The 16,927-nt window shown below is 41.9% G+C and overlaps 1 protein-coding gene across 1 annotated transcript in view; it reads left to right on the forward strand.

The window, feature by feature from the left end:
- The window catches only part of ATP8A2 (ATPase phospholipid transporting 8A2), a 498,496-nt gene that overhangs the window by 259,015 nt on the left and 222,554 nt on the right, over positions 1 to 16,927 (forward strand). Inside the window, exon 25 of the mRNA XM_034663775.1 lies at positions 2,987 to 3,097. Coding sequence (XP_034519666.1) covers positions 2,987 to 3,097 — 111 coding nt within the window. The remainder of the gene's footprint in view (positions 1 to 2,986; positions 3,098 to 16,927) is intronic.

Raw genomic sequence — 16,927 nt, forward strand, 5'->3', positions numbered from 1 at the left:
ATTGCTCTCTTCAAATTAAAAGCATCAAAGAAGCGTAGGAAGGGGAGAGTTAGTTAGAGTTAGGGATTTTCTTGTGCCGCCGGTGTAATAGTCACCACTGCCAGAGGCAGTGACGAATGGCTGCACGTGTCTGTGGGTCTTTGTTTCTCCCGTCCGTGGTCCTGCCCACGATCCAGGTAGAAGTCCTGTTGCTTCAGGGTAGCATTGCTCTTTGCCTTACACCGTCTCCACCCGACACAGTGCCTCCTGTACTTCAGTTAGAAGCAAGAGAGGCCACAATTTTATGTGTCCCTTTGCTCCCAATGAAATGATAAATGTCTCTGGTTGAAGTTAACATCTTGGGCTTTGTCACTTTACTGCTTTTGGACCAATACACTTTTGATTGGGTTTTTGAGGCAGTGCCCTGGAAGTTTATATACAGAAGAAAAAACGTTAGCTCCCAGTCCTTGGGAAAAATGATGAAATAGGCAAAGCTCCAGTTCTACTTCTTTCCTGCCTGCCTGTGGTTTTATCCACAGCGTAGCTCCTGGGACTGACAGCCGCCCGCTGATATGCTGCCTTGACCACGGGCGGCCTGTGTTGGCGGCCAGAGGACACGGTGCCTCTGGCCCCAGCTGCCTGTTCTGTTCAGGAGACTATCATTCCCATCCCCTACCTTCTTAACATTTTTTGAACGACCTCCTGAAAATAGCATTTTGATTTGGGATATATGTATTTTTTTTCCCCTCAAAACAAATCATTGTAGCGCTAACGTTGAGTCATTCCGGATGACTCCAGCAGGTGTTCTCCGTGCCCACTGAAGTTTAACATCAGGGGGTCCAGGTCAAACACAAACTTCCTTTTTATTTGTTTAGCCAGTTATTTTATGATTCCCCATTCCCCTTTGGAATCCTTAATGAGCTTTTATGGAGAGTTTTATTTTTCCATATGCACCTAGTCCTGCCATTCTGAAGTGGCCATATAGCTTTTGAGTGACCCGCCTTACCCTGGTCTCCTGGAAGAACTCACGAAATATGATGTCATGTCCGATTAAGCTCCCTTCTTCAGGGCTAATGAAAATAATTATGTGGCTTCCTCTTGAAAGAAATGTTTCCTTAAAAAAATTACATTTCCAATCAGAGTCTTTCTTTTCTACCGATAGTTAAATTTAATTTCAAAAGTAATCAGAAATTAATAGGAAGTTTGCAACAGCAAAAGCATTTCTGAAGTTTATGGATGTTCTCAATCTAGCCTGATCATCTCTTCTAAGAGAACGAGCCCAAGGACTGCCCTGGGACTTGGTATGGGGGAATTAAGGTTTTAGTTCAAGGCAACCAAGGGGGGTGTGAGTGCAGTCCAAGGCTAATCAGTGTACAGAAATCATGAATTTAAACAGGATCGTCCCAGTGCCGTCCATGTTGCAGCAAATGTTGAGAACTCGTTCTTTCTGATAGCTGAGTAATATTCCATTGTATATATGGACCATAATTTCTTAATCCAGTCATCTGTTGAAGGGCATCTTGGTTCCTTCCACGATTTAGCTATTGTGGACAATGCTGCTATGAACATTGGGGTGCATATGGCCCTTCTCTTCACTACGTCTGTATCTTTGGGGTAAATACCCAGTAGTGCAATGGCTGGGTCATAGGGTAGCTCAATTTTTAACTTTTTAAGGGAGGAGATAATGCTAAGTGAAATAAGTCAAGCAGAGAAAGACAATTATCATATGGTTTCTCTCATCTATGGAACATAAGAGCTAAGAAGATCGGTAGGGGAAGAAAGCGATAAAGAAAGGGGGGGTAATCAGAAGAGGGAATGAAGCATGAGAGACTATGGACTCTGAGAAACAGACTGAGGGCTTCAGAAGGGAGGGGGGTGGGGGAATGGGATAGACTGGTGATGGGTAGTAAGGAGGACACGTATTGCACGGTGCACTGGGTGTTATACGCAACCAATGAATCATCGAACTTTATATCAAAAACCAGGGATGTACTGTATGGTGACTAACATAATATAATAAAAAAACATTTAAAAAAATAAAATAAAAAATAAAAAGCAAAAAAAATTTAAAAAAATTAAAAAATAAATAAACAGGATCGCCCCAGTGGTGCCTTCATGCCAGAGCACATCATAGTTCACAGAACAAAACAACAACAAAAAACTCCTCACTTCCCTTCCTCCAGCTCATGCTTTGGGGGACCTTTGTGAAGTAGGCACCGAAAGCAAAGCCAGGCTAAGAGAAGGCTGAGGGGATAGGATTCAAGTGGTGCCCAAAGACCCCCTGTCCAAAGAGGATTCAGGGATTTTATTGAATAGTTCTCAGTATTTCAAACTGCAAGAGCTGTTCCATCCCTGTCACCTTAGTATCAGCCGCTTGTTGGCTTTTTGCTTTTCTTGACTGCATAGCACTCTAGCAAGAGGTACTCTGTATTAGTTGGAAGCAAAAAAGGAGAACAAAATGGGTGTGGCGGGTAAGACTGTGTGTTTGTGTCCTAGTGTCTCTGCATCTCTGTGCATGTGCAATTGCTTTTAATGTGCGAGCTGACAGTGGAAATAGGTCGTGTATCTATGAGCATCCTTTTTTTTTTTTTTTAAAAAGGTACTGGTGTGTGAGGGCTCCTGTCCCTGTTCCTGAAGTCACCATCAGATCTGATGGAATAGAAGCATATGGTTGCCACCATGCTTTGCTTTTCTTCCAGTTCAAGAGGTCACCTTCTCCTAAGAGTTAAGACCCTAAAAAAGTATTTGTGTAGACAGAATTCACAAGAGTAACAATGAGAAGTCCACACTGGCCTTTGGGGGAAATATTAAGTTCGTAGATTTAAGAGGAGAGTTCAGTTGTCCTCACTGGACCTAAAAGCTCTGCCTTTAGATCTGGAAGTGAATGGTTTTCTCAAATTCTCTGCAGAATCTGGCTTCCTCAACCTTGTCTGTCCCCGAAGGACATTTTGTGACTTTTGTTCCTAAAGGATGGACGCTCCTGAACTTTGCCATTTCCCCCCCTCAGTTTTCCTACTTGGAGAAGCTGCTGCTGGTCCACGGTGCCTGGAGCTACAATCGGGTGACCAAGTGCATCCTGTACTGTTTCTATAAGAACGTGGTCCTCTACATTATCGAGGTGAGCCAGGCCAACTTCTTCCTCAAGTGGGGGGGGCAGGGGGCTGCTTTTGCAAAGGGCATCTTCACACATTTTAGGTAATTGCAAGAAAGGATTTTGTTCATGTGAAATTAAAAGGTCCTACTGGGACAGACAGGAAACTGACACACATGACCTCCGTGAAGCGGGGGACACCTCACAGGTTGAGGCCCTTATGTCGAGTAACCAATGCGGGCAGCGTTGGCGTCCTTGGCCCACGTAGCATGTTGTCACTCACAGCCTGCTTCTCCCAGGGGGGTCAGAGCCCGGGCAGCAGATGCTCGCACCTTTCTTGGAGGGCACAGGGACGTTTCCAGGCAACCTGGTCGTTCTTTTCTTTCCTAGAATGAGAGGGCCTGATTTCTTGCTCTATTTCTCATGTCATCTGCAAGTTACCCAAGCATTGATTCATCACCTCTGGGATATTTGGACGATACTATTTAAATGGGGGAGGTGTGGGAGTAAGTGGGAAGTAAACAAATAAGGTAATTAAAAATATCTCGGTGAACTTCTTGGGTTGTCAAGCTGGTTTTCAGGATGTTGATTCAATTACAAGCACATTTATTTTACTTATTAGAGGGACTAGAGTAGGAGGGGGGCGGGGCAAGAAAAAGCAGAATGGGCACTTTCTGTTTGAACTCAGTGGGAAGACCAGCTACATCTTTCCTCCTTTTTAAGGACTGTTCTGCTGCAAAGGTGTGGCTTTTGAGGCCAGCGTGACTAATAGATTTCCAAGTATGTTGAGAAAAGAGGAAGCAGGCGGTCACTCTGTGGAGAAATAGAAAAGCAATGTTAATTGAATTCGGTGTTAATATCTCAGTCTGTTATGAGTTATTTTGTGTCTGATTTCTCAACTCTTGGCAGAAATAATAACCAAGACATAGATCAACTTTATCTGATGTGGTCTTGATTGCAGCTCAGGGAATTTAACAAGTGGTTTGCTAATGTAACTGTAACTACACAATTCTTTACCCAATTGTCTACTCTTTCCTATAGAATATTCTGGTGAAACATAAAGGTTCACATCACTCAGTCTGTAACCAAACTACTAATGAGTATCTTTCCTGAGTGTTGCAAGTTGTACAAGGCATCCTGCTTGCCTTGTTTGCTCGTCTCAGGCTATAATACTCAACTCAGTCCACTCCGAGTAAAAACTTCGAGATGTTGTGTGTAACAGATTTTATAGTGTCTATCATCCTGCTATTTTTTTCTTTTTTTTGGCACTTAAGTGTGTTTGTCCTTCTGTTTCTGTGGCTTTTTTTTTTTTTTTTTTTTTTTTTTTTTTTTTGCCTCCGTGATAGCAGTCACTCCTGAATGTCACTTGGGGTCATAGATAATCAGTGCTGTGGACTAAAGGAGTGTGGGAATCCCTGCTCCCACATGCCATCCCAAGTCCCACATGCATTTTCAGCTCCTACTGTAGTGGTTGGCTTCACAGGATTTCTTAATAATCTGGTTTTCCTCAAAATCAGCAAATTACAGATAGTCTAGACTTCTTATCATGACATTTTACATGAAGCCCCCAACCCTTTAGCTTCCCAGAGCTTCCTCCGGGCCCTTCTTAGTCATCTACACCTCCTATCTTGCCTTTAAAAAAAAAAAAAAAAAACTTCAAGAGGACTAAGGATGAGAAGAGCACAATTTTTGTCTGTCTGGAAAATTCCATTTGGAATGAGGCCCTAAAAATGCCATGTGAATTCCTTAAATTAATTTTTCAATTGTAGCTGAACCACAGCTGTACATGGTCTTTTGTAAACAGCCTTTAAAAACATTCTTGGTAAAATTTAAAAAGTTAAGTAAAGTCTCCACCACTCTGGTCTCAGTCTTCTGCTTAGTATTTTGAGGAGATTTAATTTGAAAATCAAGAAAAAACAAAATCCTCAACTGAGCCCAGAAAGAGCCTTGACTCAGTGTCTGCCCAACCTCTGTGGCATCAGCATGCATTTCAAATATAACTTTAAAAACAGGAAATTTCTACTTGGATGGTATTTTAGTGTGTTTTGAACCAAAAGATCAAAGATTATTATAATTTGATTTGCTCCTTTGCAATGAATAGTTTTGCCTTCTAAAGGTTTCCTTGTAACTAATTGAGAATAAATTGTATTCTTCAATGGTTTTCTTGTAACTCAGGAAGAAACCCTTTGCAACAAGTATGTTCCCTTCTCAATGTCCTCTGATATAAGTAACTATCAGTCATTTATAAATGCAGTCTAAAAGCAGTTTGGCAGATTAAAAACTGCACAAGTGGGCATGTGTGCATACATACTCATAGAGTCTTGGCCATTATTATGAGGATCATTGTGATTCGAATAACCAATAAAGATTGTATGGAAGACCTATGAGCCTGTAATTAATACAATCTGCTCACTTGGTACACTGACCTCTAAAACTTGAGTTTTCTGTGGAAGCAATACATGGTTCTATCCTCACTGCAATATGGAACACCACCTGCAAGCTCCCTCCACTCTCATCCCCAGCCCTCAGGTATATTCCTTTATGACCTTTTCCTGTGTTTATAGAGCCGTTTACATATACAAACAAATCAATGTTTTTACATAAATGTCCTCATGCTTTGTAATATGTTCTGCAGTTGAAATGAAACTTACCAGTGTATTTGGGGGAATCATCCCCATGACTACATATGGGTTCATTGCCTGGTGTTTCACAGTATGTTTTCCTACAATCTCTTTAACCATTCCTATATTGATAAATGTTCAAGTTATCTCCCTTTTTACCCACAAAGAGCCTTGTGGAATAACAGCCGTCCCTCTAAGCAGCCATAAATATTCTACCAAAATGACAGTGATCTAATTCGAGCATTACTACCACAGTGCCTTGAATATAACACACAGTCAGGTTTATGTATTATTATCTGTAATAATAGGTTCCTTGTTGCTGACCGGCCTTTGTGCTATTTGATGGGTCACATTAAATTTATTCAGGCTGAAGTAACCATTGGCTCAAGTGATTAAAAAATAGGAACAAAATGACGGAAACTGATTTCGTGGTTACCCTATCAATAGGCAAAATGAAAAATACATAAACATTGGCTCTCCATTCCCTCCATTGCGGCCTTAATCTAGTACTTCTTACCTGCTTGATAGCAAAGACCACTAGCTTTGCCCCATCAGCCGTCTGGAATGCAACCAGGATGAGCTTCCTGAATGCACATGTGCGTGATTCCAGTGGCTGGCGCAGTTTCTGGAACATAGGTGCTCAGTAATGTTGGCAGTGAGTGCCACTGTCCTCCTCAGACTCTTCAAGGTTCCGGTGGCTCCTGATGAAATCCCCATGTCCCCCTTCATGCCCCTGCCCCTCATGGTCTGGATCCTGACTGTCACCATCCTCATCTCCCACCGTGTCCCTCCTGATTCTGTTTTTTTTTTTTTTAAGACTTTATTTATTTATTTGACAGAAATACAGACAGCCAGCGAGAGAGGGAACACAGCAGGGGGAGTGGGAGAGGAAGAAGCAGGCTCACAGCAGAGGAGCCTGATGTGGGGCTCTCCCATAACGCCAGGATCACGCCCTGAGCCGAAGGCAGACGCTTAACCGCTGTGCCACCCAGGCGCCCCCCTGATTCTGTTTTTAATCATCGCTGTTGAAGCACAATTAATACACAGTTAGATACACCCTTATTAGGCATACAGTTCTATAAATTAAAACTAGATTTTATCGTTAGAAACTTAACTGGCAGTTTTCTGCCTGCCTCACATAGACGATGACAAGAATGTCACAAAGAGTTTCTGGAGACAGATGACAAAGACGTGAATGTACACTTAAAAATGATTAGGATGGTAAACTGTATGTTGTATGTATTTTACCACAATAAAGAATCCTAAAAACATTTAAAAAAGTATCACAAGCACTTTGTGGCTTTAGTCACGTGGAGGGAAACAAAAATGTGCAGCAGGCTTTCCAAATGCTTTGGAGAGTTCACTGAACGTTTGGAAAACAAACTTGACAAGTCATTTTGTTTTGTATTAGCAATTAAATGTTAAGTTTTGTGGCTGTGACCAGATAGATCATATTTCTCAGAAGGTAAAATTCTGTTGTGGGCTAGACCCATGCATAATGTCATTGCCTTGTGGGGCAGATGGGGTTCCTGTCCGCCAGCTAGACGGGGTGCATTCCTGGTGTCTGAGGTGGGGGGCAGGAAAAGGAATAAAGTTAGCCAAGGCAGAGAGAGAGAGAGAGCACAAGTAGGGGGAGCAGCCAAGGCAGAGAGAGAGAGAGAGAGAGAGAGCACAAGTAGGGGGAGCAGCAGGCAAAAAATAAATAAAATAAAATAAATAAAAAATAAAATAAAATAGCTAAAATATAAAATAAAATAATAAAGTTAACCAAGGCAAGAAGATAGGGCTGGATGGTTTATATAAGTGGCCTGGGAAGGGGATCTAAATAACTAGACAGGAGTTCTGTTGCTGTTGGAAGCTGGGATTCCTTTTTCATTCTGGAGTAGGCAAGTGCCACAGTTAAAGCAATTTCAGAAAATGTGTATGTCAGTATGTAGGACAGATGGTATGCAGAGACCTTTAATGTAATTTTGTAGTTTTAACCTGGGGCATAAATCATGACCATTATGTAACCATTTCCCAGCATAATTTATAAGCAGAGAGGAACGACTGATTTTTTAAAACTCTTTGATTTGGGCAATGAGAGGAATTTACCTTAAATGTAAAGATTGGAGAAATATTCCTACACATTTTTGAGGTCCTCATGTGACTGCTCTGTGAAAATGCCCAAAGAGAGAAGAGTCGATTAAATTTTTTAAAGTTCCTACGCTATTTAACAAACCGGGCGTTTGTTATTCAGAATTTCCTGAATAGAGTACAAAACAGAACAAAGAATTTCAAGCATCACAGCCTCAGCATGTTAAACACTTACTAGGTGTGCGTTTGTTTGTCCACAGACTTTCTGAACCCCTAAGAAAAGGTTATTTGGAATGGAGAAAATTGTTAGTGATAATATAATGCAAATAGGAAAACAATAGGGAAAATTACTTGAATCTAACCTGCAATTCAAAAAATTATGGTACAGATCCCTTATCAACTTTGGTATAATGTAAAGAAAAGACACCAAATCATCCTTGAAATAGAGATGAGACTTTGAAATTATGACGACGATTCGTTGGTTGCTCCTGATATAGAGAATAACCATAACATATAGGCATTGATGTGAAAAAATGGGAATTTTATACCACTTAGAGTGTTTGTTTATTTTTGGCACCATATATAAGAAATAGCAAAGTTTTCTTGGGGTCATTAAACTGGTACAGGATACTGGCCGGGAACTGGGATGCATATTTAGCATAGAGGTCTGGAATATTATCACTGGATGAGACAGAGATTTAAACCACAGCAATCTGAGACCAAATGCAACCCAACCAACAGAATTTCGTTGAAAGCTACTTAAGACTTATCAATATCTGACAAGTCTAAAACAAACAAGCAAAAGCCTGTGCTCTAGAATACTCCGGAAGGTTTACCAGCACTTTGTTTCCTGTGTCTTAAATCTAAAGCAGTAAAATGAATTATAGTTCCTGCATAAACTGCCATTCGAATCCAAAGTACTCTCAGAGAAGTACTTTAAATTTACTTTTTCTGAGAACATATACGTAATCCTTTTAGTTGTGTTACAGTTTTTTGTTGTTGGACCTCTGAGAGGTTTGGGGGGTTTTTCCTCCATTTTTCAGATCATTATTGTTTGAAAATAATTATATGTAAATTACTTGAAGGCAGCCCCTTCTTTCACTTATTGTCTGACTAGCTTCTTATTTGTGGAGGCCTAATTTAAATATGTTAATGTACAAAGATGCTGTGGATTTGCTCAGCCATATTCCAAACCGGCATCTATTTCCCGAGAATAACCCAGACTGCATTGTAAACAGGGAAAGAAAGCACTAGCTTTGGGTAGATTTCACTTTAAATGTTAGAATCAATGAAGAATAGATGTTTTAAAACTTTAAAATATTATCCAATAACTTTTACCCTTTTTGCTTATAATGCACAACTTAAATATATCTCAAAAAATGTATATCATTCTTGACACATAAGAGATCTCTTTATGGTAGAAGACAAAATTCCTGATAGCTAAGCTTCATTCACCTTCTGTCCCATGCATCTTTGTTGTCAGAGGCAGCTTTGTATTTCCTGATAAAGAGTCCTTCCTTATTTGAGGGGCTAGACTGGAGTCATGGGCTTAATGTCATGTTATTAGGTGAAGGTGAATTGAAAAGCACAGTGAACTTACAGACCTATCTATAGAGTTTGTGACTTCATCAAATATGAACCTATCCATTTTCTAGTAAAAGCTTGAAGCAGGTGTTGACCACCTACTCCATGGCAGGTGGAATGCTAGGACCAGGGGCCCTGGGATGAGCTCTGCAAAGTTCCCCATTTGGTGGGGAGTGTTGGCGACGTGCACAGCATGAGAAGTGCCCCAGTGGCTGTATGCATAAGTCTCGTGCCAAACCCTTTCCACGAACATCCCAGCTTGTCGAGTTAGTGATTACCTGGGTGGTTCCTATTTGGGGCTGATAGTTGTTGAGAATAATTACAATTTTAATATGTCGGAAGGAAAACTATTTTGAGAATGGCTTTCCAGTGGGCAGTTTGCAAATGGGAATTAGCTAGAAGTAGGGACATACTTTCCCCACCTCAGGCATCCTCGTTCCCAAGTCAAGCATTCTGGGGTCGTGGGATCCAGATGCAGAAACCAGAATGAGCCCCCAGCCTTGGAAGTGAGTAGGGGATGCAGGTTAGACTCCCATAGTTGCAGTGAAGCTTGCGGGGTGCTGGCTTACGGGAAGATAGCGTGCCGTGCGCAATGAGGACTCTCAGAAGGGCTGCTTTACAGCCGTGGAAGCCTCAGCTTTCCAGGATGAACTGAGCTAAGCCCTCAAGGATGAAGAGGGGCCGATCAAGTGAGGGGGGCTGAAGGAGAGGGTTAGGTTGGCGTGCCAGAGAGAGGCCCGCACCTGTCTGTCCCACTTAACCCTCTCTGTTTATTCCAGGTCCGTGATAAATGTCAGAAGTCACCAGGCCCTTAGTAAACAAGAGGGAAGAAGTGTAGTTTGCTAGGTTTTATGTTTCAGTAGGAAGATGGCTGCAGAACTGGCTGCACTTGGGCTTTGGAATGTTCTCCCAAAGCCTAGTTGGTTCCTGCCCATTTATGGAGCTGGGAGTTTATCAGCAAAAGGTGGAGCGGGGGAGGGGTGACAGAGAGGAGTTGTTATAAAGCCAGAGAAGTATTCACAGTCTGGAGGGAGTTCCCTACAAGATATACCATCACTTTGAACTTTATAAAAATAGACTCTAGCTTGCTGCCTTTTACATGTGACAATATATGCTTTTTTAATGATGTTTTTGCAGCTGTTTTACCTGAAAGGCTCATTATAAAGATCCAACATCCTAAAAAAATGTATTTAGCCATTGATGTTTTAAAAATTGAGTCTCGAACTTCATAAAACCTCCCTGAGGGGGGAGAAAAAAGTACAGGTCCAAAAACAAATCAATGCAAAGGACTCCGGGGGTGTTGTGAACTTTGAGAGGTCTGCTGTGTGCAAAGCTGGGCCTTATTTTCGGGTGCCTGCTCTTTCCTCCTCTCCTGGTGCTGTGGCAGAAAAGAAGCAACCCCAGCAACGGGAGGGGTCAGCTCATCACCACATGTATTAAAGCTCACTTATTCCAACTTGCTCCTCTCTTATTCCTTTCCTTTAGGTCCTATTGCATTCAGATGTAGCACCTGCATAATTTAGTACTTGTGCTTTTCGTGGTGAATGTTATTTCTACTTATCAGATTGCTTCTGACTTCCCTAAGGGCAGGAACACTTTCTGTCTGACTTTGCCTCCAGACAGGACTAAATGCACAGTGCTCAATAAACAGATAATCAGTTGAACACATTTCAGTAGAGGCTGACATGTCAGAATCTATTGGACTGTGTGTGTGTGTGTGTGTGTTTAGAATATAAGACAAGATTATTTAAGTAGCATATTATATTTCTGCTTTCTATTTAGGAAATACTTTTCTGGTCTAACTTAAATCTTTCCTGGTGGAATTTTCATAAGAGAACTATGCTCTCTAAGTGTTAGAAGATTAATTCAGATTTAGAATTTGTTTAACCTCATCTTTTGAGAGAGAATAAAAGATTATTTTGATTGCATTCTTTTTCTAAAAGATTTATTTATATATTTATTTGTCAGAGAGAAAGAGAGTGAGTGGGGAGGAGGGGCAGAGGGAGAAGCAGGTCCCCACTGAGCAGGGAGCCTGATGCTGGACTCGAACCCAGGACCCTGGGATCAGGACCTGAGCCGAAGGCAGACATTTACTTAACTAACTGAGCCACCCAGGCGTCCCTTTGATTGCATTCTTTAAACGCATTCCTACCTTAGACTACCTTTTATTTCACCTGAAACTCTTAGATTTTCACTCTGGTGAAGTTGATTTTACCAGTTAGGTTTTTCTTGCCATTTTACTCCGTTTGTGTTGCTCTTCTGTATTTCTTCCTGTCCTTTATTCTGCTAGTAGAGACCAGTTTTCCTAAGACTTCTGAAAGCAGATACCCTTTAATTCTTTTTTTTTTTTAAAGATTGTATTTATTTATTTGACAGAGAGACAGCCAGTGAGAGAGGGAACACAAGCAGGGGGAGTGAGAGAGGAAGAAGCAGGCCCCCAACCGAGGAGCCTGATGCGGGGCTCAATCCCAGAACGCCGGGATCACGCCCTGAGCTGAAGGCAGACGCTTAACGACTGAGCCACCCAGGCACCCCAGATACCCTTTAATTCTTAAAATTAATTTTGGGAAAGTGTCTAAGCATAAATCCCCTGATCATGCCTATCTATCCATTTTCATCTCTGTATACCCAAGTAGCACCATTCTGAGCAAGTGAATTTCATTGACATTTGATTAAGGATGGTTGAGAGCCCAAGATTGAGAACAGAGACTTCAGTTATAGGCTGTGGAAAAGTTAAGGTGACAACAGAAAGAATACCTTCTATAGCAGAGGACGAGAAGATAGTGGGAAGAGGCAAAGGGACTTTGTAACGTAGCCCTCCGATGATGGAAGATGATCGCCTTTTCTTTTTTGGACAACTCTCCATTTGCTTTGAGAGGACCAGGAACAGGGCACCTTCTCTTCTCCCTTTTTCTAAATTGGTCAGCCTGACTTAGGAAAGAGCAATAGATTTTGGCCCATAGTTCTAAAATACTTTTCGCCAAGCAAGTAAAATGTGATTATGAAAGTGAAATTCGTCATTCTTTTTCTTGGACTTAGGTGTCTTTTGGATTTGACCTTCAGTTAAAATAGCTGCTGTGAATAAGTATCACATCAGAAAGCTCATCTCTCCTCTAGTGAATGCCTGTACTTTTAAGTAGTAAATAATCTTCCTTGCCGTCTGACAACTCATTGGAGCCAGTATATTGGTTTTCACTTGAGCCACGATACTGGTTTCCAACAGGTGTTCTGGGAGTTTAGAGTGCCCTTCATTTCTTCGTTCCAGTGCCCTGGCAGATCCAGTGGACTATTTAAAGAAGGTGCAAGAAGTGATGCGTCTGCTTTCTTGCTTCATCTTTCGAAGTGAGGGAGGCAAAGTAGGTTAGTGTTGCTAAGTACCGCCTGTACCTCCAGAGCATGCCGGTAAAAGGATATTGGTTACGGTGTTGGCCTCTTTTATCCAGAGGTTATAGGATGACGTTTATTATTGCTCCTTTAACTAAGCTGCGTGTTGTTCTGATAATCTTTTTGTCAACCCCTCATCAATCTGAAAGTTGCTTCTCTGTAACGTTAAGGACTAACTAAGAACTTTTACCTCCTTGTTAGCCTTGCTGTGTTGGTTTTCTTTATTCCTTTGAAGGTATTTATTAGTATGGTATACTGATAGACCACTTTCTTTTTCTGTGAGGTATAATTTACATGCAATAAAATAAGCCCTTTCTAGCATGCGGTCTGTGAGTCTTTATTTTTATAGTAATTTTTTATTATGTGATGTCAGTCACCATACAGTACATCCTTAGTTTCTGATGTAGTGTTCCATGATTCATTGTTTGCGTATAACACCCAGTGCTCCATGCAATACGTCCCCTCCTTACTACCCATCACCGGCCTGTCCCAGTCCCCCACCCCCCTCCCCTCTGAAGCCCTCAGTTTGTTTCCCAGAGTCCACAGTCTCTCCTGGGTCTGTGAGTCTAACAAATGCACACAGTGGTGTCGTTGCCGCTACGCTCCGTTAAAGAGCAGCGCCAGCGCTCAGAAAGCTCCCTCGGCCCCGTTTGTAGAGCCCACCCTAGCTCTATACCCAGTCCCTAGCAGTGACAGGTTTCCTGACCGTGTGGTTCTGCCTTTCTGAGAAGGTCCTGCGGGTGGAATTATACCGCTGCATGGTCTTCGGCCTAACGCGTCTGCCATTCATCCATGTTGTTGTGAGCCTCAGTGCTTTATTCTTTTTAGTGCCTAGTTGTAGTCCATTCTGGAAATAGGGTTTCTCGTGGTTGAGGAGTTCCGGAAGCCCAGTCCCAAGGGGTTGTGAACTAGGGCCCAGGAAGTCGCTGGACATCATAGTTTAAGGAAGAACGTGAATAAAATTCGACTGGAATAACACTGATCATAGCAAGGCAAGATGACGGTGGTGGAGGGGTGAGTAGGCCTGGTGAGCACTTTCTGCTAACCTTTCTGGAGAGGGGAAGGGCCGGGAGCCCATAGACTTGTCTTCTTCCAACCAGTCTTCCGTTTGCCGTCTCACTGGCGGTGGCCATGAGCAGACAGCAGCAGTGTTAGGGTGGGGTGAGGCTCTGCAGTCAGGCCACTTGGGGGCTTTGCTTCCTGCTCCAGCCCTGCAAATCCGGGCATGCCTCCTGGCCACTCCCAGCCTCAGTGTCCTTCCCTGTAAAACGAGGACAATAAAGTATGTACATCAAAGAGTTTGTGAGGATTAAGTAAAACCATACAGGAAAGCCTTTAGCATGGGGCCAAACCACATAGAGTCCTCAAATTAGCCCTTTAGCATTATTTTAAGATATTGAATATTTGACCAGTCTTTCGACTCTAGTGTTGTGGGCTTGAGGCTTTTCTAGTTCATCCTTCCTCCCAGTATAGGATTCTGCCCTACAATAGCAGACAGTCATCCAGTCCACCCTCTGCTGGGAACCTTTCAGGATGAGGTAAGTCTCACTTTTACTACCTCTTTAAACAGCTCTACCTTAAACGTAGCCCCTCTTATACTCCACAACTGTATAGAATCATTGTAGAGCAGAAGAACCAGGACTCAATCTGCTAGATGAATGAAGTTTGCTTGCCTCCTGTCTGTGTATTGCTAACAATTCAGGTGCTAATAAGTAATTGTATTCCAGTAATGCGGTCTTCTGTTTATAGCTGAGAAATAGTTTTTCTAGCAACATCTGTGGCCTGATGTTCTTCCCAACCCAGAGTGGCATTTACAGATTTTATTAATTAGCCCAGAATCCTTGATGCTCTCACACTTTGCCTGAGTTCCATCAAAAGCATTTAAATGAAACACTGAAACTGATGTCCTTGTCCCTTAAAACTCCGGGCCCTAAACAGTGCATGCTGTTGGGGTTTGCTGGAAGGAATCCATGTGACAGAGTTTCCTCTGCTCCCAGAGTATGAGCTTCGCTCATTTCTTTCAAAGTCAAGCCATCTCACATTGACTGAAGCTAGTCCTCCAGGCTGCGCTGGACCAAGACGTATCCCTGTGTTAGAGTCCAAAAAGATCACCTCCTCCAGGTGCCTGCTGGTTGCCTGAAAACACAAGTCTCTGTCTCCATGTGTACAGAGCAGGTGGGAATTGTGCTGTCCACAAAGAAAATGTCAGTACTGAAAGGTGGGTAAAGTGCTATGGCTGATCTTGGGTATTTTTTACCGGGGCTGACTATAGCCTTCAAGTATCCAGGAATTCTAGCAATTATGCCAGCCTTCAGGGTGCTTTGAAGTTCACCTGCTTTGGAACACCCCACCATAAGAGCAAACAGTGCAGTCAGTATACCCTGGCCGCTAGTCTGTGTTGCTATGAAAATGGGAAATAAGTTTTCCTGAACTCACTGCTGTTTCTGTTCCCGAGATTATTTTGAATCTATAAAAGCTGGATGCATTTTGTATATGCTGCCTTTTTTTTTTTTTTTTTTGGTGGGGGGAGATTAGCCAGAGAAACTTAGCCAAAATGTAACGCTGTGAAAAATGTCTCTCTCTTTGGTATCTCTCTTGTTTTTGATCTGTTCATAATCATTAGCTGATGCAAAATATGCATTTGACCTGGTCATTCTTGTTGGAAATTTTAAAAGCTCACATTACGTACTCCTAAAATGTTGTTTCATGAACCCTAAATGCATCTGAAAAGATTGGGAATACTCGCTACAGGGACGTTCTGTAGCAGCTATGGAATTTTCTTCCCACCCAAGCATATGGCCTTTGTTTTTACGCTGGTCTCCTGAGACCCTTGTTTTTCCAGTGCTTCCTGGAATCAGCACTGCCATATACTTACAGGAACCACGTACATACACATGCTCTTGGGGTTTTGTTTTTCTTTCCTCTGTTTGTGTGGTTCGATAGAAATCTGTCTGTGGTAGAAATACCTGGGGTACCTCTCAGAGGAGCTCCCACAGGATGCCTCTGCCTGCCTCCCTCTCCTCGCCGGCTACTCTTGTAACCATAGCCAGCACCATGGTCCACCTGCCTCTAGCTGGAGTTCATGCAGCTAGGAGCCATGATGGATCCTTCTGCTGCTTCTCCTTTTCTTCCTGCTTCTATAGTATCTGTCACAACATTAATCTCACAAGTGATATCTGCCCACATCAAGAGTTGCTAATCAGTGGTTTCTAAACAATGAGCATAAATGAGGGGGAAAAAACCCCACATTCTCCTTAAAACAACCAAGTCTTTATTGTTGGTAGAGTGAATTCTGAAGGACAAAATTAAAATGATAATTAAAATCAAGTTTTTCTGCCTACCATGAGTCAGAAAAGATTTAAGTTAAATATTAATCAAAAATACATAATACTCAAAACGAACTTAAGCAAATTAGAGTTACAATAAGAAAAGTCCCACTGTGAAAGTCAATGTCAATAAACAGAAAGACCTGCCCCACTCTGGGATGGGGAGAAATCTGTACACACAGAGACATACACATGCATATATACACATACAAGCATCAAAGTGATTATTTAAACTAGGCAATGCTGAAGATCATAAGGAAATATATGAAAAAAAATAGCCTGGAAATCTTAAAAATAAAAGTATTAAGGGGATTTGTCATGCCAGATGTTACACATAGTACAAAGGTGTAACAATAAAAGCAGTCTGGGACTATGCATGGACAGATCAATAGAATCAAGAAGAGAAAACAAAAACCAAATACAGCTGGATCTTTGGTTTATGATTAAACTGGCATTCGAAGTGAGTAGGTAAAAGATATTTTACATAAATGGTGAAGGGCAAGAGGTGGTCATGTGGAAAAAATATTACATTGGATTCATAATTCTTACTTTACTCTTTTCCACCAAAATTAATGACAAATACACCTGAGGTTTGTTTTTTTTTCATAATAATATTTTTATTATATTATGTTAGTCACCATACAGTACATCCCTGGATTTTGATGTAAAGTTCGATGATTCANATTTTATTATATTATGTTAATCACCATACAGTACATCCCTGGATTTTGATGTAAAGTTCGATGATTCATTAGTTGCGTATAACACCCAGTGCACCATGTAATATGTGCCCTCCCCACCACCCATCACCGGTCTATCCCATTCCCCCACCCCCCTCCCCTCTGAAGCCCTCAGTTTGTTTCTCA

This window comes from Ailuropoda melanoleuca, chromosome 7 (assembly GCF_002007445.2).
Source record: "Ailuropoda melanoleuca isolate Jingjing chromosome 7, ASM200744v2, whole genome shotgun sequence".
Classification (NCBI taxonomy): Eukaryota; Metazoa; Chordata; class Mammalia; order Carnivora; family Ursidae; genus Ailuropoda; species Ailuropoda melanoleuca.